Source organism: Athene noctua, chromosome 1, assembly GCF_965140245.1.
Source record: "Athene noctua chromosome 1, bAthNoc1.hap1.1, whole genome shotgun sequence".
NCBI classification, from domain to species: Eukaryota; Metazoa; Chordata; class Aves; order Strigiformes; family Strigidae; genus Athene; species Athene noctua.
In genome coordinates this window covers 252,771,365-252,795,866 of record NC_134037.1, presented here as the reverse complement: position 1 = coordinate 252,795,866, position 24,502 = coordinate 252,771,365, and the positions used below count along the sequence as shown (strand labels likewise).

General features: G+C 43.6%; 1 protein-coding gene across 3 annotated transcripts in view; it reads right to left on the bottom strand.

Moving 5' to 3' along the window:
* Positions 1 to 43: 43 nt before the first annotated feature.
* Positions 44 to 24,502, bottom strand: part of MTMR2 (myotubularin related protein 2) — a 63,841-nt gene continuing 39,382 nt past the window's right edge. For all 3 annotated transcript variants that reach the window (XM_074916848.1, XM_074916867.1, XM_074916857.1), the window contains 12 exons: positions 23,358 to 23,452; positions 23,070 to 23,180; positions 20,910 to 21,011; positions 20,135 to 20,218; positions 12,523 to 12,672; positions 11,510 to 11,698; positions 9,033 to 9,218; positions 7,970 to 8,176; positions 6,297 to 6,389; positions 4,601 to 4,714; positions 3,061 to 3,237; positions 44 to 2,054 (listed from right to left, as the gene is read on the bottom strand). In XM_074916848.1, the coding sequence (XP_074772949.1) occupies positions 1,893 to 2,054; positions 3,061 to 3,237; positions 4,601 to 4,714; positions 6,297 to 6,389; positions 7,970 to 8,176; positions 9,033 to 9,218; positions 11,510 to 11,698; positions 12,523 to 12,672; positions 20,135 to 20,218; positions 20,910 to 21,011; positions 23,070 to 23,180; positions 23,358 to 23,452 (1,670 nt within the window). In that variant the 3' untranslated portion in view covers positions 44 to 1,892. The remainder of the gene's footprint in view (positions 2,055 to 3,060; positions 3,238 to 4,600; positions 4,715 to 6,296; positions 6,390 to 7,969; positions 8,177 to 9,032; positions 9,219 to 11,509; positions 11,699 to 12,522; positions 12,673 to 20,134; positions 20,219 to 20,909; positions 21,012 to 23,069; positions 23,181 to 23,357; positions 23,453 to 24,502) is intronic.

The following is a 24,502-nucleotide window of genomic DNA, read 5'->3' as shown; positions in this document are numbered from 1 at the left end:
TTGGAGAACCACATAGTTGAAAATAAGAGCACAGGAACTTTACCCATTTATCAATTTTTATTAGTGTTAAGGATACCAAACAGCCTTCATCAAGAAACAAAATATACACACATAGTCAATTTGCTAATATAGAATAATGCTATGAACCATCTTACATAGTGATTGTACGTAAGAGCAGATCTGCCCTTTAACCTTGAAGCAAGTCCAAGTCCTTCAGAAGGTCTTTTTGTGTGGATTCTTTGCACTATTGACCCATAACCTGTCAGGCCACCCTATACCAAATGCAGTGATGCTATACAGCCTCTTACTCCTTCTGTCAGAAGGTGGCTGTGGATCTCTCTAAATACTGAGACCCTGACTGCAGTAGAGCAGGCAGAAATGGAGACTGCAGAGGGAAATTATTGTTGCTGCCTTGGAAGGAATGTGGCTTTTGAAAGGCAACTTCTTACATGTAGTCTCTCAGAAAACACTTCTCTCTTGCGGGAGAGAGGCTGAGTGAAGCAGCGTGCTGATGGGTGTATTAGAGGTGACCACAGTAGGGGATCCTACCATAAATGCAGCACAGGAACCCAGACCAAGCAGTGCCCCTCACCCTTAGCATGGAGACGAGAAGCAGCCTGGAGTACAGATCCCTGCACATCCATAGCTTCCTTCACTGTAAGCCCTGTCTATCTTCTGCAACCCAGTACTTGTCTGTCTGGAAGAACAATGGGCAGTCACGGTTCTGAGTGTGTTTTTTATCTCCACTTCTACAGTAAAATTCTGTATTAAAATGGAACTAAAATGGAAGTATGCTATGAGGAAGAAGACTATACATAGGGCTCAGAAATGGCTAAGCTGTTTAGTCCACCAGAATAACTTCGTAGCAGTTGCAATGCAGGCAGAAAGGCTTCTTTGGTTGATACACAGTTGCTTCCCTTAGTTAACAGAAAAATGAAATACCTTAAATACGCCACTATGATCCTGCACAGAAGCATTAAAATTGCTAATTATGCTTACCCAAGCAAAATGAAACGACTGATTCCAGCAGCTTGCAGGTGCCCCTTGGTATTCCACTACCTTCCCCTGATGAGTATGAGGCACTGGAGGACAGCGGAGCTGCAGAGAGCCCAGGGGAGCCATGCTCTGCTCTGCTCCCCCCTCAGAAATAAAGGTGCTTCAGTTGCATCCTGGCACACCCAATGTAAACCATAAGCGAGACTCTAAAGTTGCAGAGAGGGAAGTAAACTTTGTCCTACAAAGTCATGTAGGTCGTTCCTCTACCACCGTGTGTTATTGGTAGGAGCTGCCCTTTCTTTAAATAAGGCATCATTTACATGGCTTCCTACGATCCACATCAAAGTGAAGGGCAAAGTGAGAACAATGGTGATATGTTTCAGGTGCTATCGCTGGTTGTCTCTACGTGTGTTGGCAAATGCTCTCATTAACACTGCTATGCAGACATTAATAGCAGAGTGTTCATGACTTTACAGCTATTCTAGGCCCCCGTATAAAGTCAGGTTTGATGTTTCCTTTTAGCAAAGGGGAGATTTTCAAACTTCTGGGCAGATGTTTTTCCTCCACAGTACTTCATTCTGGTGCACAGTCTCTCTTTATAAAGCCAAGTGATTTCTAGCACGTAAATGAACAAAGAAGGAGCTCTAGGTTTCTTTCAGGTGGCAAGTGCAATTAGCTTGTATTACAATCTAGCCACTGAGAAGGTTAATTGCATAGGGGGCCTTGTTTGTGTGGTTTTGCTTAATCTTCCTCTAGTGCTACGGTACTAATAAATTACCCTGGAGAGAAATAAATAAATAGGTTGGCATCTCCCAGACACCACGCTGGGAATCCAGTGGGTTTCAGAAAAGCTGCCCCCATGGTCCTGGGAAGGTACTCGACAAAAAAAGTTCATATTATACAACTGTCTGTACAGGAGCAACGCACTGTGCGGGAGAGCCAGCTCTCTCCGAGGATGAGGTGGAACGGTTGGTGATTTCTCTCTGCAGTTCCTCCACTTTCTTCTGCAGCTCAGCCCGCTTGGCAAGAAGCTCCTTGTAGCGATTGTGGACAGGTTCCTGCAAGAAAATGTGTAGCTGAGTGCTGGGAGGCAAGCATGGAAGTGGAAGCCTGAACCACAAAATGTTGCTGACCTCGCACACAGCTATGAGGAAGGAGGGGTGTAGGTAGGTAATGTCAGTGTCTCCAGCCCAGGGCTGAGTGAGTAGTTGCTCTGGGAGATTCATTTTTATCCGACGTGCATACTGCAGTGGTAACTAAACAAAATTTCATGTATATTTTTAACGATGACAATTACAAAACTCTAATCTCTGATGTTTCTGGGGGACACTATCCTTGGCATCTGAGCCTGGCCATAATTTCAGGGCTTTGGGGAAAAAAAATGCAGATTTGCCTAAATATTTTTACATAATTCTGACTGTTGAACAGTTAGTACTGCAAAGTATTTGATAGGTTCCTGTATCTAATGGCCCTGTTAATTGCAGTTGGACACTGAGGCCAGTGTCCCTTTGTCCCTTCCTATTAAAAAGTGATTTCAGCATTTAGGGCCATGTTCAGACTGCTTGTCTCAGGTGTCTGCCCTGGGCAAACCAGTTTCCTGCTGGCAGGGTTCAGGAGTGTACAGGGTTGCAGTAAGACCCCTGTGCCTCAGGCAGCCCAAGCAAGCTGGTCACCTAAATACAGCCCCACCCAAAGCTCTGATCTAGAATCCCACATCCAAAAAAGTCTTAGGTTTTTAGGCTCTTTTTTAAAGAAGAGAGAATTCAAATGATTCTCCCCCTATTCTAAGTGAGAAATGTTCCACATTGCTGAGAATCTTCAGCTCTGCAGATTTCACAAGGCAGCAACCTCCAGCTGAGCACCTGCACCAGCCAGCTGCAGGTGCTCTTTCATTTGCTTCCACTTGAATTTAGGCTTTTTTTTTTTTTTTTTTTTTTTTACGTTTTAAGCAGTGGAAGCTTAAGTTTGTACATTACTTCTTGTGCTTCAAAGGTCTTGAACTCCAAATTGACAGTATTAGTACTAGCAGAGAGGGAAATAAAAGGATCCTTGGAGGAGACATACCTGCGGTTTCATCCTGGGGTTCCAGCGGATGTAGTAGCCGACCCAGAGCTCGAGGTGGCGCATGCTGGCCACGGGATACAGGACATGGTTGGAGTAGCTCACGTACAAGGGGTTAGTAAAGTCTTCCAGTTGGCTGTTGATGTAAGACCAAAGTGACACCGTCTTTTTTGGAAGGCTCTGGAAAAGAAGCGGGTGGAGGCAGCTTTATTTCTCGTACGAATCCCTGCATTTATCCACAAAGTATAACAGCACATACATATACCTGTCATTAATACAGAGGTGGTTGGATTTTTGTAGCTTAAACAAAAAAACCCCACAACATGCTTTTGATGTGGTTATTGTAATCGAAGCACGTGGATGCAGGCAGGCACACGCATCCCCTCTTACCCACCCAGCTGCCATCGACACAGCAAGGGGACACTGGCATGTGAACTCTCCGTGTTTTAGTTAAACTTCACTCTTTAAAGTGCTCCTGGAGGACTTGCTGGAGTATTTAATTGCAAAGAAAAAAAGAAAACATTTGACTTAGGCCCTGATCTAGTGGAATAATTAGGGCTGTGAATAGTCCCAGTGAAACCAGTGTTGAAGTGCTTTCTAGATTAAGTACTTCGCTAGGCTGAGGCCTTTAAAAAATCCCCAAAATGCACGTGCAAACAGCACACAGTTTTTTTCTTCTCTGGAAATTACAATTATTCAGTCACTTTGGACTCTAGAGAAACAGGGACCCTGATTTCATTACAGCACAATGCTATCACTTCTGTACTACAGTTTTTTTAATTTTTATTTTTTACCTGATGCGCTACCAAATATAATTGCATCAGGTCCACACAGCACTGTCCTCAATGTACCTCTCTGATGTTAGGCTGCAACCTTTTGGTGACAAAATGCTTCTTCAGATAGGTGAATGCCACTGCTTTTCCCTCTGAGTCCAGTCTGGGTCTGAATATACATGTCTATATGCTCCTTCCTTGGCAAACAAACCTCGACCAGACTGCAGGGCAAAGCTGGCTGGTGGCAGGACCTAGAGGCATGTCCTTCCTAATGCTAGCAGCTCTGTCCTCTCCCAGAAAAATTCAAGCACAGCAAGAACACAAGTTGAGACCAGTTGATGAACACTATGTGTGCAGAATGACAACGCACACCTGGTAATTAAAAGAAACCTAAAGGGACCACTTCAAGGAACGGGGAGGACAAAAATGTACCACTTTTGACAGAGAAGGTTACATTAAACTAAAGTTCAAAGAAAAACTGCATTTCCAACGACCTAGGAGACACCAGGAGCTAGTCAGCCACCTGAATTCAGCAGCTGAAAGCCATGCTGAAAGCAGTGGGGCTGTCCAGAGGGACACGGCATTGCTCTGAAATGTAAAGTCTCCAAACTTTGCACAGAGGAAAATACCCCATGTCCCAGTTGTTAAGAAGGAGCCTTGGCATTACCCGCACCTGCATCTACCACTATTTTTGAGTGCTGAAACATTTCTCTAGCAATATCTGGCCAGCTAAAGCAATCACAGACCTTCACTTTGTACAGATGTCTTACCTCCTTCACTCTCTGCTGCTCACTGCTGCACAGGAAGGTCCCAAACAAACAGCTGTACAGGTGATCCAGGATGGTTATCAGGAAGTACTCATTGAACTCAAATGCTGTAGGAAACTTCAGACAGAACCAGGTAATTAGGCTGAGATTTTAGAACAGGAATTGCAAATAAACTTTCTCCCACTTTGTGATCTTGGTAAGGAGTCGGGCGCTCTTGATTTCTAAACCTGTTCCCTGCCTAGCTGGACATTCGGGATCATATTTGCTCCTTCCAGAAGCAAGAGTTGCTTTCTCGGAAAGCTGCTTCACATGTGCAGAAAGGAATTTTGAGCAAAAGCCAGAGGTCTGAAAGGTTTGATTGCTGTGTTTATACACACTCTGTGCTGTTTCAAGTTGAAGCTTGCTCTGCCTGCCCCTCATGACAGATCATACAACGAGATTGCGAACAAAAGGCTGAAGCACATGTGAAATAATGCATGAAAAGAAATGAAAGTTTCCTGGGGCCAAATAGAAATAACTTGTGTATGTAACACAGCACTTCCCAAAGGGAACAGCAGGGAGGCATCCTGAAACACAGGTCAGCAGGAGGAACAGGTGTCTGGGCAGGGGCTGTGTTTGCTGTTGCTGTTGCATGCAGAAACAATCAGACCCAAGACAGGGAGAACTGATGCTCCACAAAGGGTCAGTAAGAATACATGCAGTGAACTGCAAAGACATGCTGAGGTGATGGAGAGTGGGAAGCATTCCTCCCTGACAAACCACTCTTCTTTTCCCTGGCTGCACCATCCTGACCTCACCAGCTGCAGGTCAGGATGTTGTCTGTCAGAGAATCCAAGGAGAGCACGATGTAAGTGACTTTTGATGATGGTGAAGCCTCCCTCTTTCTCTGCTTGGATCTGGTACAGCTTCATAAATAGTGACATCCTTCTTTTCCATTTCACCTGTTTAATCCATAATGAGCCTAATTTTTTCAGTGAAGCGCCTGTCCATGGCTGACATTTGCCATGTGACACATTTGGCATCACAACAGAAACAAAAAACCTCCCATGTTCCAAATACCTGGGAAAAAAACTTCCCAAGCATAGGGAATCTCTCTTGAACTGTACCTCTGCCATGCCTGTTCTCAAGTAAGGAACTCAGCTCTGTACATTGTGTATGAATCAGGAGCAGTGTATTTGGCTTCAGAAGAAGTTAAAACAGAGCAAATGCATGTCTTGCTGCAGGTTTGGTCACAGGATCATCTTGAGTAGAGGCAACAGGGATCTGCCTGCACCCACCATGCTAGAGACTTACATTAGCAGCTCAAGTCACTTATGCTTCTGACAGAACAGTGGGCTACTGAGGATGGCTGGGCTGTCTGTTCCTGCCCACGGTAAAAGTGAGGCAGCTGTCCCCTCTTTCAGGATGAGGCAAGCTGCTTCTCACAAGCTCACATCTATTATAGCAGCACATAGGTAAGGAGCATCTACTAACTAGCTAATCTGATGCAAGCCAACATTGTGTCCTTCCTGGGCACTTGTGCATTCAGGCTCTTTGCTAAACAGACTCCCAGGAAAATTGTTGCTAGAGTGAAAACAAGAGTAGGAACCCAGGAAGGAGAGCCTGTGCAGGTCAGCTTGGAAATTATTCCTGTGGCCAGACACTGTGCCACATCCTGGCACACTGGCTCTGCAGACATGTGTGCCACCCAGAAATTTACCTGTCTTGTCATTTGCCAGACACAGTCGATGAACTGGAGGAAGACAGGAGAGCGATCCGCGTCTGCGTGATTCTTATCTCCGTGGCCAACTCTCTGAAACAGAGCAGGACAAAGAACATGAGTCGCACAGGGCTTTGTGGAGAAACTGCTGAGGTCTCCCCTCAGTCACCCAAGCCTTTATCAACAGCTTTAAGAAGGTTCCAATGCATCTTGATTTTGCTTTGTCCCTATCAGTGAGTAAAGGAGTAAAGAACAGCTACTCCCTTCATCTTTGAAGTGAAATTTCTTTATGGGGATATTTTCATGCTAAATTAAAACAAGAGTTGTTTGAGTAGAGGCTCCAGATGCTATGCTGGCACTGACTTCAGTTAATAGCTAAAGTTCAGAAGGAAAAAAAAATGAGAATGCTTTTTGCTTCAGTTGCAGCTGTTGTCCTGGCTACTTCAGTAGTACAGTGTGCTAGATCTAAACACTACCTACAAGCACAGCATGTGGTGATAACCATCACACAACACCTCACAGCTTCCAAGTGCTGTACAAACACTAACCCAGCCCATCTCCTGCCACCTCAAGAGAGGCAGTGACGAAACTATCCCCAGAAGCAGGCCTCCAACCCTGACCATGCTGTGTGGCCAAGACAGGCAAAGCCTGATTCCTTGTAATTAGTGTAGTATGTTAGTGGTTATGTATTACCCAGGAGACCTAAGTACCATACAGACAGAACAAGAACATGTAAGTAACAAAGATCCCTACCTCTTCTGTAATACTGTTGTCCCCTCACCATAGGAAATCAGTATCATTATCTTATTTGTATAGACAGGGAAGCTAAAATACTCATCGTTCAAACACCAGATAACAGTTTTGCTGCAGCAGAACCTCAGTTGCTTGGTGCCTCAGTTTCCCCCCCTTCCTCAGAGCATTTGACTATGCACCATCGCACATGCTGTGAACAGACCCTGTTCTAGCCCTTGCCAAAATTCAACAACTGCAAGAGAACATCTGTGAGCAAAACACAACAGGAACAAAACCTGAAAGGATACTACCGAAAGGCTCTCTCAACTCCCATCAGTGCAAATGGTAACAAACTGCTGTGTTACAAGTCCACAAAGCTGCCCCTCTGCCAAGTCTAGGAACACAACCACGAGCTACTCTTGGTCCAATCTAAACTGCTGATCTTTTACCTAAACAATTAAAAGCCTCCACAAAAATAAAATGCACCTGAAGAAAATGTGAGGTCAAGGCCATAACCAAATTCTCCAGCCTCTTCACTACCAAGGCATTTGTTAGATGATGGTGTCCAAGCAGTCTCAGAAAATGAACTGAACTGGAAAGAAAGACAAAAAATACCCCAGTGGTCTCTGCCAACTGCCAGCAGAAATGCCTGTCCTGAACCCAAAGCACACTGTTAGTTTAAGCCTAAGCATGGGAAGACAATCTATCAGTCAGACACCCGAGAGATTTAATACCACCTGTTCCTTGTATCTAACCAATACTGTCTCCACGGAGGTTAAGAGATGACTGGAATTATAGGCAGAAAAAAATAGCAGCAGCATTCACCTTTCTTCTGCAAGTTCAGCAGGGAGACTTCTCACAGGAAAGGCTAAACTCCTTTGAAATCCTTCAAGGTGGGCAATAACTTTCTGTTCAGTGCCTTCCAAGGGCTAGTGACTCACCAGCTGAAATCTGTGGCCGAAGCTTAGCCACTCCTTCTCCACTAGCACTTCAAAGCCCCTGATAGTTCGGTAGTAGCCATCTAACATGAGCAGAGAGAGAGAGGTGAGCTGGGCTGTCCGGTCCCAGCCATCACTGCAGTGTACCACCACAGATGTCTTCCCCGACTCCACCTTGTCAGCAATTCGAAGGGCTCCAGCGAGAATAAGCTAGGACAAAAAAAAAAAAGAAAAGTTACAAAATCTCTTTGGAACAGAAACTATAAATGAAAAATGTCTATTGACAACACAGGACAAACCAAGGGCTCTATCTGCTGCAAAGAAAATGGTAAATGAGTTCCAACTCCTTTATAACTAAGACAGCAAATTGGTGAACACATTTTTTGTTCCAGCAAGATGACAACACATCTAAATTGTAGTGTAGGCACAACTCTAGACGAGCCCTTGCATTAAGCTCAGTCCTTGGACAGTTCAGGAATTAAATGCAAGAGCATTCTGCGCCTGTAACATGAACACAAAATGGCCATCGTCCTGCAACTGCCCCAGGAGCAGATCTACCCCATCTGTGTTAGCAAGTCAACAATGTAACCTGGGCATTTTTAGGAGAGAAAAAGCTTAATTTGAAAATCAACATCTGAAGAATTTTGCCCCACTCATTCTGACTCTGCTTAGATTCCTGAAAGGCTGATGGCATGAACTCCCAACACTTGCTGGTCTGGACCAGGCAGTAACGTCAGGATATCAAGGATCCCCGAGTCAAAAGATTGGAAACTCACCAGGGCTTTCACACTCACACATTACCCAGAAACACACTTCACTTCCAAAACACCATCTTTCAGTATTTCAAGCTCCTCTCTTGTCCCTTTTCCCAACACCTCAAAATTCCCTATTCTGTGAAAGTGTGGTTTCATTTGTTTATAGATTGAAAAAAAAAAAAAAAATTTAAGTCTTTAAATTTCTCATGAATTGAAAAATCCAGCACTGGTGTTAGCTACATTTCCCAGTGAACAGACTGGTATGGACTTGTGGTTACTCAGCCACATCCAGTGGATGCAGACATGCATACCTTAATATGCTCCAGCCAGTGAGTTGACTCTAAATTAGACAGCCAGTGAGTCTCCTCAATATTGGGATACACAATTTCTTTCAGTTTTCTCAGTGACTCTCTCATAACATGAATATTGTGAATGTCCAGGAACACTAATTCTGCATTCTGATAGGCATCCTCACTCTCATAGCCCCCTCCTTTAGCCTGAAGAACAAAATCCACATACAAATCATTAAACAAAAACATATTTTATACTTTATCCCAATTGTTTGTCCTGAGTGAATATCAGCTGACAAAATACCACAGTGATTACGCTATCTAAAGCAGGCAGAAAACATTTGATTTATCTTACAATTAGGAACAAACATGTGCACGTACACACTCCATGTTTCTTTCCTGCAATAGTTAATGAATGCTATCATTTTTACCGAAGAATATTGCTTTACAAGCCTTCTTTTCCTCTGTAATTATCATTTATTCCCATTCAAGCTACTAGCTCATTAGATTCACTATTCTGTCATTTACAAATTTACCATACTATTACAGAGGAGAATATCCCACACACTAATTGCCTTTCCTAAGTAGTGAGAAAGGCAGATTTAAAAAGAAGAAAAAAAAAAAAACTTTTAGTGCAACAAAGCAATTTTAACAAAACAGAGCTTAGAGTGATGGCTTGAGAACATAATTTTTAAAAGGGTAGAAAGGAGGACCTTGGGAATGACCAACCTGTCAGCCTCACCTCTGTTCCTGGGAAGATCATGGAACAGATACTCCTAGAAGCTATGCTATGGCACATGGAGGACAGAGAGGTGATTTGAGACAGCCAGCATGGCTTCACCAAGGACAAGTCCTGCCTGACCAAACTAGTGGCTTTCTGTGATGGAGTGACTACATCAGTGGACACGGGAAGAGATATGGATGTTGTCTATCTGGACTTCTGTAAGGTCTTTGACATGGTACGCCACAACATCCTTCTCTAAATGGGAGAAATATGGATTTGATAGGTGAACTGTTTTGTGGATCAGGAATTTGTAGGATGTATGCATCCAGAGGGTAGTGATCAACAGCTCAATGTCCAGATGGAGATTGGTCACAAGCAGTGTGACCAGTGTGACTCTGTATTGGGACCAGTACTGTTTAATATCTTCATTAATGACATGGACAGTGGGATCAAGTGCACCTGCAGCAAGTTTGCAGATGACACCAAGCTGAGTGACGCAGTTGACATGTCTGAGGGAGAGGATGCCATCCTGGACAAGCTCGAGAATTGGGCCCGTGTGAACCTCATGATCTTCAACAAGTCCAAGTGCAAAGTCCTACACCTGGGTTGAGGCAACCCCAGTATCAATACAGGCTGGAGGATGAAGGGACTGAGAGCAGCCCTGCAGAGAAGGATGTGGAGATACTGATGATGAAAAGCTGGACACGAGCTGACAATGAAGCCCAGAAAGCCAACCGTATCCTGGGCTGCATCAAAAGAAGTGTGGCCAGCAGGTCGAGGGAGATGATTCTGCTCCTTTGCTCTGGTGTGATCCCACCTGGCGTACTCTGTCCAGCACTGGAGTCTTCAGCCCAGGAAATGGAACAGCTCTCCTATGAAGACAGGCTGAGAGAGTTGGGGTTGTTCAGCCTGGAGAAGAGACGGCTCCAGGGAGACCTTACTGTGGCCTTTCAGTACTTCAGGGGGGCTTGTAAGAAAGATGGGGACAGACTTTTTAGTAGCGCTGTTGTGATAGGACAAAGGGTAATGGTTTTAAATTTAAAGAGGGTAGATTCAGGCTAGATATAAGGAAGAAATTTTCTACAATGAGGGTGGTGAAACACTGGCACAGGTTGCCCAGAGAGGTGGTAGATGCACCCTCTCTGGAAACATTCAAGGCCAGGTTGGATGGGGCTCTGAGCAACCTGATTGAGTTGAAGATGTCCCTGCTCATTGCAGAGGTGTTGGACTAGATGAACTTTAAAGGTCCCTTCCAACACAAACCATTCGGTGATTCTATAAGAGCAGGAAGAACACAGCAACAATCCTAGACATTAAAGATCCCCATATTATATTTTGAAATTAAACTGTATTTTGAAATTAAAGATCATGATGCCTGATCTTCAGACATCCTGAGTATCTCTGCTCCCACCAGGGTTAACAGGGACAGAGTTCTGACAGAGAGGAAGCAGTCTTTCAACTATGTGAAGTGAAAAATAGTCATACACAAGATCTAAAGTTTGCTAGAGTTCAACCTCGGTGCTAGTTTGATTCCCCCCCCTCCATCTCATTTCCCATTGTAGATTAATCCAAATGGACCTTTAGTAGTCACACTGATATCTTGTGGATACCAGTGCAGGTGTAAAAAGTGTGTCTACAGAATCAGATCATTGCATATGATTCTATTCACAGTGGAAAATGCTTTGTGATCCTCAGAAATAATTTGAAATGGTGGTGGGAAATGTGCTCTAAATTACTACATTCCCAGCTTTAGACAGAGGAAGAAGTACCTGACCTTATTAGCTACAGCATTAACACTAGGCCTTGCATCAAATATGAATATTTTATGGGACTGAGCATTAGAATCCATGATGGCTTGAAGGTACTTTTCATCTTCCTTGCTTCGCTTGCCACTCACTCCCACCATTGGCTGGCTACAGCGAGTGATCGTTGCTTGACTTTCTGGGTGAATCCACGACAATACCTTTGAAAACAAATGAGAAGAAAATGAAGGAAAAATGGGAGTCACTAAACCAGTGAAGTGTTTTACCTGTAATGGCTTGCTCTGGGATCTTGCCGTGTATTAGCTGGTTCCAGAAGGCTGGATTCTATTAAACCATGACTGATCAAAAGAAAGAACACTTCTGTCCTTACTCATTCATTCTGGTGTCATTCCCAAAGTTTGAACAAACAAAAGGTGACTGAATAGGTTTAAGTCTTACTTTTAAATATGATGCAGACTGTTTTATTGCTGTTGTGTGAGCCACAAACACACTTTCTTGCTCTGCAGTCATTGGGTAATATCTTACTCTACATTACACCATGTAAAAGTTAAACACTTTAGGAACAGATTTAATTTTCTATAGACTTGAGAAGTAAAACAGTACATTCTCAGTTACTGCTGAAATAATCATCATAATGATGTGTTGTGTTTTAATTTCATTTACTAAGCATTTTCATCAAGAGTATCACTAAGTATTTCTCTATCCTGAAAGTCAGAGTAGGCCAGACAATCGTAAACAACCAAACAGGGCTGCTTTGTGTTTCCCAGGAACTCAACTAAGATTCAGTCTGGGTTGTGCTAAGTTATCTTATCTTCTCATTTTAGTTTAGTCTACATCTCTTTCACAACAGCAGTTCCAGCAGATAATGTTGCTTTCTAACTCCTCAAACATGTTGCTGTCACTTTTATTATCCATTGACCATTTATTTGCTCCCTGGAATCCACTCAGCCTGATCTTGGTATTACGTATGGCCCAAAGGTATCTAACAGAACCACATCGAAGTGGCTTCTTTTGTCACACTCACTGGCAGGCGTCCTCTTGATCTGAAGGATGCTACTCTCTTTAATTCTTCATCAGGAATGTTTACAGGCACAGCTAGAATGGCAGGGTATGTATCACACAGCTCATAGCGCTCATTAATCTTGGTCAACCTCCAGCTTTCATTGGGAATTCCCTAAAGAGGAAAAAACAGCAGGTTAGCAAATGAGTTGCTCTGGGTCCTCAGCACAATCAAATTTCCTGACCTGAAATTCAAGGTAGCTTTTGTTAATGAAGGACATTTAGGGCTGGAGCCTGGGACTGTATTATCTTGGTATCTTGCATTTCATGCCTCTTCTCAGAGAGGCAAATGTTTTGTATCACATTGCTGAAGAACAGGAAAACTAGAAGACTGCAGGCAGGCTCACCTATGGCCAAGGAATTGTGGAAGCTACAGATGTGGCAACACAGGTGATCCCCCTGAGAGCATCTTTAACATACCTCCCAGTCTCGTCATGGTGCTTACAGAAGAGCCAGGAGCAGGACAGAACAGGTGACGTCCTCACTCCTCTCTCAGCACTTAGCTGAAACGTGGTGGGTAGAAACTGGGGATGGAAAGTGGAGTTACCAGACAGGATGGAGGGGAAGACAGAAGGGAGAACAGGCAGTAAGGCACCCGAAAAGAATCAATCTGGTTTGGGTCTTGTTCAGTGTTTGTGGCACAGCTGTCCAATCCTCTAAAACCACCAGAAACCTAATAACTGTACGTCTCTGGCTGCGTGACTGTATGCTATCTGGACAGTGATATGCAACTCCCACGTTCCACTCAGACTAAGTTCTCTGGTCCTACTAATCTGACTTGGGCTGGGAGAGCAGGGGATCTACACACACATGTGTATCACCAAGCTCAGTGTGCCCTGATGGGGAAGCAACTCAACAGGCTCCCACGTGATAACCTCCAGGTAACACCTGAAGCACAATGCGGATGATCCTGACAACCTGCGGACTTAGTCGGGCTGACACTGGGAGTTAACAAATCAAAACGGTGTGGTTGCTACTGCATGCCTGCAGGGAGAAATTTAAACAGACACTTGCTGCAGCAGGGGTGAGCACAACACAAAGCATCTCTGGCGGGGGGTGGGGGAAGACAGATCTACTGTGAACATGGCCAGGCTGTTAAGCACAGAGTCTGTTTTAGAGGAGCATCAGCTCTTAAAACAACTCATGCTTCTGTTCTAATACACAGTACTTCATTTTAAGGAGGGTGGTGGAACACTGATTACCACCGTCGTGGCTCCCACAGGAAATAAATGACAAATCTAACACAAGTCAGACAAGCTGTGGTAATTATGGTTGGCCCACAGACTGCAGCCAGTTGCCGGTCACAGCACTGAGTCATGCTGTCAAAACAGGTCATGGTTAGAAATCTGAGGAGAGGGCAGATCTTCTGTCTAATACTGGTCACACCCTGCTTGTGAATCACCCCTGGTCCTGCGGCCTTCCCTGGAAAGGAAATGTTACTACAAGGAATCAACAGAGCTGACAGGAATCATGAGTACCCCAAAACCCCAAAGGAAAGCTATTTTTGGCACTGTCTGAAGTCAAAGAAGTGGCAGAAATGGGGATCAAACAGTGTGTATACACAGTCCAAGCTTACTGATGGGTAAAACATGCTTGGAGGTCTACCTGCTGTACACAGCAAGGATGGAATCTCCTGGGTCCACCAGCTCTGCTGTCAACCAGGGAATAGCAGGACTTGCTCTTAGCTGTTCATCAGGCTGTGATCAAACTGCTTACTATCTGGAAGTGAACTAATGGCAAATGACTAAATTGTTCTCAGTCCTGTCCTGGTAAGTACGTGACTGCACTGTAATGGAACCACCAGCAACACTTGGAGATTTCACCTCCCCCAAATCTGAATTAAAACTATACTGTTGGCACACTCTTGGCAAGGAAAATGGGAGCTGACAAGCAGTTACAGAGCAGAAACTTCTTTTTGTTCTACCCTGCAATTCTATCAGTGCTCACTGAGAAGATCAAGCCATCACTGGCACTGCAAAGTACCCTCTTCACAGTGCTGGGCAGAAGAGCTTCAGCACACAGTGCTCAGTCCAGAACCAACACCTCCAAAGCTGTAAGTCTTTTAGCTGTCACCCTGACAAAATTGAATGAAATCTTTCCTGTGCAATAGCCCAGACCAGGAAAATCCATGACAAGCCCCCAGAGAAAGAAAAGAGGCTGTATGTCAGCATTCAAATTTCCTTTGGATCATGGGGAATGACTGCTTTCCCCTGGCACAGAGGCCCTGAATCAGCACCATCCTAAGAAGGTTTTGGATTCAGTCTGTGACTTTCTCTAAGGACTTGAAGCAAACAGAAATAAGTGAAGCGGGCTAGAAGAGAAGTTGAATTTGCATCTTCCCAGGAGGTTTGCCATGATGCAGTGTAGCTTCTGCATTTATTCATGCTCCTTCAGATTTGCACTTTCTCCAGCTGGAATCAATAGAAAAAGCTAAACATGATAAAAAGCACATTGGTATTTCCTCATATAAGATGCATTTCACTGCTTCCTGGTAAGTTGTAAGCACCCAAAAGCCTGCTATCAAACCAACCCAAACTGTTGCAGATGTAACTCAAGAAGCCTCTGCAGGCTCAGGACTAGTCTGGGAGCCGCTGCTAACAGCAGGCGTGATTGTCCTGGAGCTACTAGGGAACGTGGCTGCCACGTGCCCACATCAGTGACCAAAGTTTGCTGCCCTGACTGGTGTACAAAGTCTGTCTTCTCCAGTTAAACTAATGCTGCTAGTAGACTCTACTAAACTTGTGTATTCTCAAAACAGGGTGGTTTGTCTGAACTGCCTACTGGTGACCCTTGCCTTGCATCAGCCTCTGAACTGTCCCTGGGCTTGGGAGCAGGCAAGCTGGCCTTGCAGCCCTCCCCCTTCTCTACTCCCCAAGGGCATCTTCAAATCCAGCTCTATTGTGGCCCAGCTGCACCCCTGCAGCTCAGACTGCCAAGGGCACTGCAAAGCCATGCAAAAGAGCCGTGTGAAAATATAGAGAAAGGCAAGAAATGTAAACCTGTAGACAGAGGAAGAGGATTGTTGAGATGGGGATCACTGGCAGCCCAAGATTTCAAGACAGAAAACAACATCATGAAATGGTATAAAATCCAAAAGGAAAAACTGCAGGTTTAGTAGGCAGTCATTGGGTGGGGGTCAACACCTGGGTCATCTGTGTGCTGGTGTTGACATTACTGGTGAAAGATGGCAACAACAACGCAACTGAGGGAGGTGCAGAGGCTAATCCCTCTCACTGGGGCCGGTCTGGCCAGGAAAGTCTCTTCAGATGCCTACTCTGAGGTGGTAAGTACTAATACTCAACCTGGTAGCTAGTTAAATCTCAGCTATCTTTTACGTGGGTTAGCCAGTAAAGAATTACTTCATACTCTCAATCTGCATACATCTTGCTGGAGGAGTATCTCCATGGATGGCTGAAGATGCTCAAATGCACTCACTCAGAAGAGGGATGGTAACAGCCTGGACTGAAGCTACACTTGGAGCTTGCGATGAAGGTGCCCCAGTGCTTGGTAAGACTCCTTATGACTGTATCATCTAACCAGAGAGATGCAGCCTTTGTGTCATCGCCACACACAAACCAGACTTGGTTTCCCTCTGGATAGTCATTCACGTCTTACTTCAATGACCTGTGCTCAGTCACCACTTGACTTACACACATTGTTGAAGATGGAGTTTGTTAGCAGAGAATAACGGTTGAAGACACACCAGCATGGCACTGAAACCACCACTGTGCAAAGCACATGTTTAAGCTTAAGCACATGAGGATCTTTCACCGACAGGAAAAAAAAAAAAAAATCCTTGCTGGAGTTACACATCCCTCTATGGGATTCAGAAGACCAACTCCGAGCTTAGCCACACAGGTACATCCTGAGCTGCAGTGGGTAAGGCAGGGAGGGACCTGAGTTACACACCAGCACTGTATCTCTCAAACTTGGTTTGAGCCATGAGATATCAAGAGGCTGAGCACATTAGCTCAGGCACATCCCTGCACTGACACAGGATACAACTGCCAGGGCCAAGCTGGTCCCTCTGTCATGTACTCAGCCCAGGCCATGTCCACTTAGCACAAGAAAGCTGTGATTTGTTTTGCAGTAGAGACATACCTAGCATAAGCAGGACCTCAGTTAAACCATGGGACATTTAACAGTTCAAGTCTCATTTTACTCCCTTAAGTTACACTCAACAGTCCTCCATAGGATGTTGTTCTCATGCTCTACCTTTCCCACCCTGTTTGTATACTAATGCTGGGCACTTCTTTTATCCTCAAAACAGGTCAGCTCCTCTTCTGGATTATTCATTTCTATATGTTTTCTCTGAAAGCTGCAACCACAGCCCTATATTGTGGCTCCCTCGTACATATGACCAGAGCATAGGATTACACAAGCATGACTTCTGTAGGAGACATCACACACTTCCAGCTTCACAAACCCTTGTAATATTTTCCAAATGCTCCCCACCTTATTAACGAAAATGAAAGCTTTAAGTTAGTCCAAAGGCATCTCAAGGCCTTTCAGTTTCAACTGAGTCTTATTCACTTTGCAATTCTGTTTTATACTCTGCCAGCCCGCATGTAATAAAAATCAGGGAGCAATTTCAGTTTTAAATTTCATTTGCCACATGTGATTCCATTTACCAACCAAGTCCCAAACCTCTCTGACTTCCTTTTGTTCTCTACAGGTTGTTTATTACTCCTCATAGTTTTACACCATCACAGATTTTTTAATAAGTTACATATTTCCATCTTTCCCAATAATGCTAACAGAGAAGTCAGGGGTTTACTGAGTATCTTTCCTAATTGCTACAGTCTCTATTATATCAACACACTTATATTAATCTGAAAAAAAATTGTAATACATAAATCATACCACACACAAACTTGCCATGTCTACCAGTGTAGGCACAGATGCTACTATGGATCCTACTCTAAAAGTCTTTTCTGGATGCCTGGTAGTTGACTTCTACTTTTACTCTGCTCCCTCTCTTTCTGTGTCCCTGCTCCCATAGGCAAATGACTGACCCCACCTAAGATATACTAAGTTCATGCCTGGCCATACTGCTGGGCTGCTTATGCCCTGGGCCAGCTCTTCTCTAACAGTTTTTAAACCAATTCCAAAAGGTCCTACAGATAGTGCATATGTCCTGCTTGTCTATTTCTGATCACAATTCATACAGTCAGAGACAGGTAATCACATTATCTGATTTGATGATGCCAGTTTTGTTTCACTGTTAACGAATTCCTGCTGCCATTTCAGGTCATAATCCTGATTTACTGTAGTATTTGTTATTGCTTTAACAGGACCTGGTTGGATTAAGAAAAAAGGCTAAGACATACACACAGATAAACTGAACATCCATAGTTATAAATGCTGAAATTAAATAAACAGACCGAAATACCTAAAAGATTTGGAGGGGACATAAAGCTTCATGCTGCAGGACCTAAATCAATCTAATGAAAGAAATGAAATTCTCCTCCTGGCCAGATCACAACATAAACATCTATTGCAGTATGGTTCACCTCTTCTTCAGCAGCTGGTGTTGGTCACTTTTGGAGATAAGCTACTGGGACAGATGGATTGCGTGATCTGGAATGACTGTGGCCCATCACGGGTAAAATTCAGATAGACCGTGGCTGCAAAATATCCTGGTTTGGATTAATTTTTGCAGATACCAATGTAAGCAAATGACTGGGGGCTTCAGCATACGAACATCAGTTTGGTTTCTTGACATAAAAGCAGTCAGGCTAAGTTTTTCCTGTCTGCTCAAAAATGATACAAAAGCAGGTCATAACAAAAGTAGTACACATTGCAGCAACGTCTGTCTCATTTGTGACATGCTTTGCACATAACAGTGCTACCCCATGTGAACAGAAACAAAAGACACAGAATCAGATCACAGCCCAGAATCTCATTTTCTTTACAGAAAGGCCATGAAGAGCTGCAAATCACACGCATGTACATATTCATATCCTTTCACTGTGTAACCAAGCTCCTGACAAATTTAAGGTACAGCCAATCACAATTTAAAAACTAATATGGACAGAAAAGCTTGTATTATAAAACCAGACATGACAGGATTAAGAAATTGGAACAATTTACCTCCAAATTCTAAAGGGTCACCCTTCCTTCTTTCCAGGTATTGTAAGAATGTCTTTTGTACTTCATTTGTTTTAACTGAAGCTTGTAGAAGTGAATGCTGTGCTTTTCAATGGAGGTTATTTTGACAGCACAGGTATTCTCTAGTCTTTACTCCAGAGTTCTCAGCCCTATGAAGAAGCATCTTGCCTATACAGCTTGGGCTGCAGATCCTTCTTTATAAACAGATCTTTCCTTAAAATAACTACCAAGAAAGAAGCAAATTCTAAATGAAGCAGTAATTGCTGCATTATCCAGTCTTATTAGTCAAAGTAGACCTTAGATACAATGTGTGTCATTGATTACAAATGATCAGAGTTTGTCTCTACTAGGATTTTAGATTGTGGTATCTCATTGCAAAACACACTTTCTTGCACTAGAGACAGCAGAGGTAAGATACATATCACTTTCAATTAGCAGCCTAGAAGCCAGCGATCTATCTTAGATAGCTATTTTAGGAGGGAACAAATCACCCCCAACAGTGAAGCGCTCTCTTCCCATCTGTTAATGACAGGCCTAGATAACCAATTTAGAAGGCTTTTAGAAGACTAGAGCTAGAAAAACTAATCCTTTCCTCAGGTTTTGGTGACCAGAAATCCGATGAACATCTAGGCCAGGACAGAGGTCTGGTTTGGTTTTGTTTTATGGGAAAGACTCAAATAAATCTATAAATTACATGGCTTAAAATTTCCTAATTTTGCATAGGAAAATTGGTTTTATTGTGGCAGATCTGGATAAGACAGAAGTTTACTGTGTCCGGGGCAAACATATCACCAAACTGTGCTATTTCCTCTACTTGATGATTTTATGACAAGTGATTTCATTATAAAAAGCAAAATTCTTCCATCTTTTCCCCAAGGGAGGACCACTCAAGTTTTTACCACAGTATTCGTAACTGACAGCCTATCACTTCGCGATCATTAATACCTTTGACCAGTCTACTCTGGACACACTACAGCTGTCTGTTCTAAGCTATGGTTAATCACAACACACTCTAGGTTAATCCCTATGCTGATTCTCCAAGATAATGAGGGCATCCTACATTTAATTTTTTTCCTTCCAAGTTCCTGTTTGAGACAAAAAACCTGGAAAGAATTAAAACTGATACAAGTAAGAAAACTTAGCAATGGGATGCCTGTACCTGCAAACCACATCCTTTGTTCCCACTGCCAGCATTGGCTGATGACTAAGCCAGAGCAATAGTTTTTTCTACCAAAGCCTGAAGTCAGCTCTCTGTAGCCTGAGTAATCTCCATCAGTAGATGCTACTATCTCTAAAGCTGTACTGCTGTCATCAGTCACTGTGGTGTGGAGAACAATGTCCTAACAGCCTGCATGACATTTGTCATCAGGATCATTCTCTGCTCCGTGTGACTTGTAATTATATTATTGCAGAGTCTCACTTCTGAAGAGTAGAGAGGATGAGGAAGGACATAGCACAATACCCACCTGTCTCCTGTACTCCCAAGTGGGGTCATACACCTTCCATCCATTTTCTGGGAAAACCTCTTTGTATTCAAATGCAAAAAGTGGCTGAAAGAAAGAAAATTTACCATTAAGAGCCCACCCAGAGCCCCTTTCTAGGATGTCTGATATCTCAAATAGTAACTCATGACTGGTCCTTCTTTTTTCCCACTGCACTACTTTTCTTTTAGGGCTTTGTGAAAAAGATTAACATGCTCACTGTAGCAGATAATTACTACAACAATGTACTTCCCTCTATACCCCTGCTCTTGCTTGTCTAGTATCTAGTACTTCATGGACAAAAGGAGTTTATTATTAAAGAGAGAAAGAAAAGATGACTTGGGCAAGAACAGTCTTACATATTAAGAACTAGATACTTTCAACCAGTACTTGAAGCAACAATTGCAGTGCCATAACATGACAGAGCTGACTAACTGCATTCCAGATTTGGGGCAGTGCAGTCACCATTAGCTGTAAACCTATGATGGATGTCACTGGGCTTTGAGTATTTTTCCTGTTATGAGGATGTATAAGTCATTCTCAATGCATGAAGGAAGCCAGCCCCACAATAGCAGACTCTTCCGGTGTTCTATACAGGTACTCTCACAGAATTAATTCTAAAGCAGATTTAAAAACTAGCATTTCTCCTCCTTCAACAAAACCCACCCCATGTGAACACTGTACCAAGTAGACGGGACTGAACAAAACAGCTTACTGCCACTTGGTGTCTTTTGGTAAAAACTGAAAAGAAAATACTTACCAGATTATTTGAAACTGGGAAAGCATATTTCATTAGGTTCTCAAATATGGATCGTCTAGTTCTCCCTTCAGGCTTATGAGCAAATCGCAAGTTTCGAATATCCTAGGAAAAACGAGGGAAATCAAATTGCAGATGTCTGAACCACTTTAAAATCCAAAGAAAATCCAAAAGCCAGCATTCAAAATAGGGTCACATTATGATGCTCTTTCTAGTACTGATTTAATATTATAGTTTGAACACTGTTGTATTGCAACTCTGGGCTTGGTTCAGTGGTTGTCTGCAGCCTCCAACAAAGCTTACCACAACTGCTGAGGAGCCAAGGGAGTGCACAGGTGCACCTGCAGCATCTTGCCTTCACGTGAAGCTCTCTACCTGCCAGAAGTCTAGGGGAGAGCTCTGTTCAGGGACAGGCTATCTCTGATCGGCAGGACTTTGTGAGACAGACCTCCTAGCTTCTACTGGGCTCTCATGCTGAGCTGGGCCAGAAGACAACTGGAAGGGACTGCCTCACAAAGTACCTACTACTGTGCATAGGGAGCTAAAGTCCTGCCAGTTTGGTGCAAAGCAACCAATGTCATCTCCCTTTAGAGCTTCCATCTCTCAGACCACTCAAGAGGATATCTTGAAACTGAGAACTCCTCCACTTTGCACAGCTGCACAGTTTCCACAAAGATTAGTAACCCAGGACGCCCTTTCTGTACTTATCTAAAAAATAAAATTTGGGAACTAAATAAAGCATCTCTTAAGATGGTAAGATTTTCCAGCCAAGCCTACAACTCAAACACTTGTAGTAAACAGTTTAAAAGCCACGAGCAGGAAATGAGCTATCAAGTTCAGGCATATGAAGATGGTACAGCAAGTCAGACAATGAGATAAAGAAAATGAGATAAATGGCTAAAGACTTAGCTTTCTCACAGAACTGAGATTAGGTAACTGGTGTCAGACAGAGAACATTTCAGCTGTATCGCTACTACTCTGTTATTGCACTAAACTGCTCTGCATATCCTGGGCCAAGCAGGCTGGCATATATATATATTTATATATGTGTGTGTGTGTGTGTGCTGTGTAGGGCCAGAATACCCATAACATAGTCTGCGTCTGGGTCTCCCACCCAGGGAAACAATGTAGTTCACTCCAAACTTGACCACGTGTGCAAATCTACATATAGGCAAAATGGCTGAGGATCAAAACTGGGAACAAACTAGCTTGCCAGCACACGCACCCCTACGGTAGCCACGGAGAATCATGACTGCAATAGGAGAAGGGAGAAATGATTTGGTATAGATTATATCAATTGCTCTTGACTCAGCACACCCACAGCCCGTGAGTCTGTTTAGCTTCCTGGTGCCTCAAAATCACTGTAGTGACCAGAGCAGTTTGGGACTCCTTTCCATTCCTCCATCTCCCCTTATCCAGCAAGTGGCATCCTTTCATCCTTGAAGGGGCTCTGACAAGAGCTAAGCAGCACAAGACCTACAAGATTCAGAATCCAGTTATCCCCACATGGCCACCAAGGAAAACAGAGGGGCCATGGCCTGGCTGAACAGCGGAGGTAGGGATTTAGGACTGGAGGTGGTGGCTTTATCTACTCTGTGTGTCTATAGTAAGGAGACACAAGGAGGTGAATTGTTAATTTTTACTGAAGTTTGCATTTCTCTCTCTTGAGAGGCACATGTGAAATACATACTGCCTTGAAAGAAATGACAGAACAGCCTCAAGGAGGACTGAAGGCTACTTGCCAGTCCCTCAACACAAAGCATATCAGCAAGTGGACATAAGCTAACGATTCAGGGGGAAATGTGCCCCTTTCTTGCTCTTGAAATACAAGGGAGTGAAAGGCATCCCATATTCCACAATGACTGGCCTACCTGGAATAGCCTGTGGACAACCCTGAGAACTGCATTAGGGGGATGCAGGCCTACGTTCCTAGTATGAAGAAAAGACATTACTTAGCACAAAGCCTGAACAAAGGACTGGATCTCGTCTCAAAAGAGTGTGGCTGGAGAATCCTGAAAATTGCTTTTAAAATCAGATGGGTTTTGAAGTGTGTTAAGTCATACTGACTGAAATGTTTTGCAGAACTTCCTACAGTACTACAGAGAAAACCTTTTAAAATATATGTTCCCCTTCCCCTACTGTGAAACACAAATAGAAGTTTACCTTGCACACAATCTCCAGCCCATATGAATTCTCACCGCGACTGGAAGCACCTCCAATTTTCTCCACTCTGTTGATTACACCTAAAGATGCATCTAGGACAAAAGGAGGGTCCTGTAGACAGTTGAAATTTGTGAGTTTAAAAAGGGGAGGGGGAAAAATCCCCAGCTCCTGCTCCCTTAAGTCTATATTCCCAAACATATAGCTATGATTCACACAGAATTACTCTCAAAGAACAACTAGGTCTAAAGATTGAATAGCCAACGAAAGCAGATACTTTCAAAAGCTTACCCGTTCCATGCTTTTAAAATACAGTCTATAATTGGTAACAGTAAGGGTTCCTCTAATTGCTCCAGTGAAGGGGCAGATGTAAGTAACATCCTTAGCTTAAAAAAAGAAAAAAAAAAAGTTGTTAATTTCATGGTTATTTTATGGAAGTAAAATTATGACAGCAACAATATTTGGGGGCTCTACTTTTCAGGTAATGAAATGAAAACAAGCTTAATCTGGGGTTCTAGCTTAGAACTAACACACAATTTTCAGTTCTGTGGAGAAGGTCAGAGTTTGGGTATAAACTGAACTCCAGGCATGTACCATCACCTAGAATCCTACATTTACACAGAACTGCCACTCCTGTGAAAAAAACAGTACTCAGCCGCAACCTGTTTACTCTTACTAAGCAATGCATTGCCAGTAGCTGAGAACACCACGCACAAAAAGAAGAGATTACTCCCGCCTGGATGCATACATTTGAAGCTGACAACAATGTGCATAAAAACTGAGGATCGTCAGCAAGCTTGTTTGTGTCACCAAGGACAGGAGAAGGCAATTCTCCTACATGTGGCTTTTAGGATGCTTGGGTCCTTCTGAACATGCTTGCACACAGAGTCAGCCCTGGATGAAGGCCCTCATGCAGAGGAACAACAATTTCCAGCAGCCACAAATCTGTATAGCACCCAACTGCTGGTGATTTTGAGTCTGAAGTCAGCGATCAAGTTACTCTGCAATAACTCAATTGAGCCTGAGTGATGGTGACTCAAAACAGTCCCCTTCTTAAAAGGCCCCAAACATTTCTCACTTGTTCCAGCAAAAGGTAAGAGGTACTGCTGGTTTTCCACAGCAAACACCTCCCCTAACTGCCCTTCTGTTTTACATCAATTAAAAATGCCAACATTTAAGTCGTTCCCTATCCCTGCCATTGAGCAGCAGTGACCAATCACATCTTCTGCCACTGAAGCAGTTGGCTGGCTGTGCCGTGCCAATAGTTTACACTATCACCACCAAGTAATGACACCCCTCAAGCACACAGAGATCCTTTCAGCAGACCCACTGACCAGAGCTGCCAGATCCATGAACTCCCTGGACCATCTTAATAACCTTAAGCCTCCAAACCCTACAGGATCCATTTTGCAAGGGCTATGTGAAGTCCGCTTGCC